This window comes from Xenopus tropicalis, chromosome 5 (assembly GCF_000004195.4).
Source record: "Xenopus tropicalis strain Nigerian chromosome 5, UCB_Xtro_10.0, whole genome shotgun sequence".
NCBI classification, from domain to species: Eukaryota; Metazoa; Chordata; class Amphibia; order Anura; family Pipidae; genus Xenopus; species Xenopus tropicalis.
In genome coordinates this window covers 2180014-2181123 of record NC_030681.2, presented here as the reverse complement: position 1 = coordinate 2181123, position 1110 = coordinate 2180014, and the positions used below count along the sequence as shown (strand labels likewise).

Here is a 1110-nt window from a genome sequence, read left to right as displayed (position 1 = left end):
GGTATGAGGGCCGGGTACAAGGGCTGGGTATAAGGGCCGGGTACAAGGGCCGGGTACGAGGGCCGGATCTAGAAGATGAATCACTCAGATAAAGCACCAGTGTGGGCCAGTTACCTTTCCAATTCTGCAGCTGGAGGTTCTGAGGCCCATTTGGGCCCTGCAGTAGGGCTTTAGCACAAGCCAAGTTCTGGTTCTTACAAGCCACATGGAGGGCGGTGTCCCCTTTCCGGTCCTGTAGTTCCAAGTTGACTCCCTTCGATACCAGAGCCTCCACCACCTCCAGCTGGCCCAGGTATGTGGCCAAGTGCAGCCCAGTCTGGGGGGGACACGGGGGCGTTACACTGGCAGAACCTCTCAATCCCGCCCACTTCAGGGTCACCCAGTGCCCAACTGAGCCCGCCCCACAGTACCAGTACCAGCAGGGAAATAAATACTCAGGGCCGCCCATTATTACTCTACAGTACCGGTACCAGCAGGGAAATAAATACTCTGGGCTGCACATTATTACTCTACAGTACCGGTACCAGCAGGGAAATAAATACTCAGGGCAGCACATTATTACTCTACAGTACCGGTACCAGCAGGGAAATAAATACTCAGGGCAGCACATTATTACTCTACAGTACCGGTACCAGCAGGGAAATAAATACTCTGGGCTGCACATTATTACTCTACAGTACCAGTACCAGCAGGGAAATAAATACTCAGGGCAGCACATTATTACTCTACAGTACCAGTACCAGCAGGGAAATAAATACTCTGGGCTGCACATTATTACTCTACAGTACCAGTACCAGCAGGGAAATAAATACTCAGGGCAGCACATTATTACTCTACAGTACCGGTACCAGCAGGGAAATAAATACTCTGGGCAGCACATTATTACTCTACAGTACCGGTACCAGCAGGGAAATAAATACTCTGGGCTGCACATTATTACTCTACAGTACCAGTACCAGCAGGGAAATAAATACTCAGGGCAGCACATTATTACTCTACAGTACCAGTACCAGCAGGGAAATAAATACTCTGGGCAGCACATTATTACTCTACAGTACCAGTACCAGCAGGGAAATAAATACTCTGGGCAGCACATTATTACTCTACAGT

At 49.5% G+C, this 1110-nt stretch overlaps 1 protein-coding gene across 1 annotated transcript in view; it reads right to left on the bottom strand.

Annotated features, from left to right (window-relative positions):
• The window catches only part of nfkbie (nuclear factor of kappa light polypeptide gene enhancer in B-cells inhibitor, epsilon), a gene marked incomplete at its 5' end in the record, with an annotated part of 26253 nt that overhangs the window by 3774 nt on the left and 21369 nt on the right, over positions 1-1110 (bottom strand). The window contains 1 exon segment of the mRNA NM_001126918.1: positions 115-316. Coding sequence (NP_001120390.1) covers positions 115-316 — 202 coding nt within the window.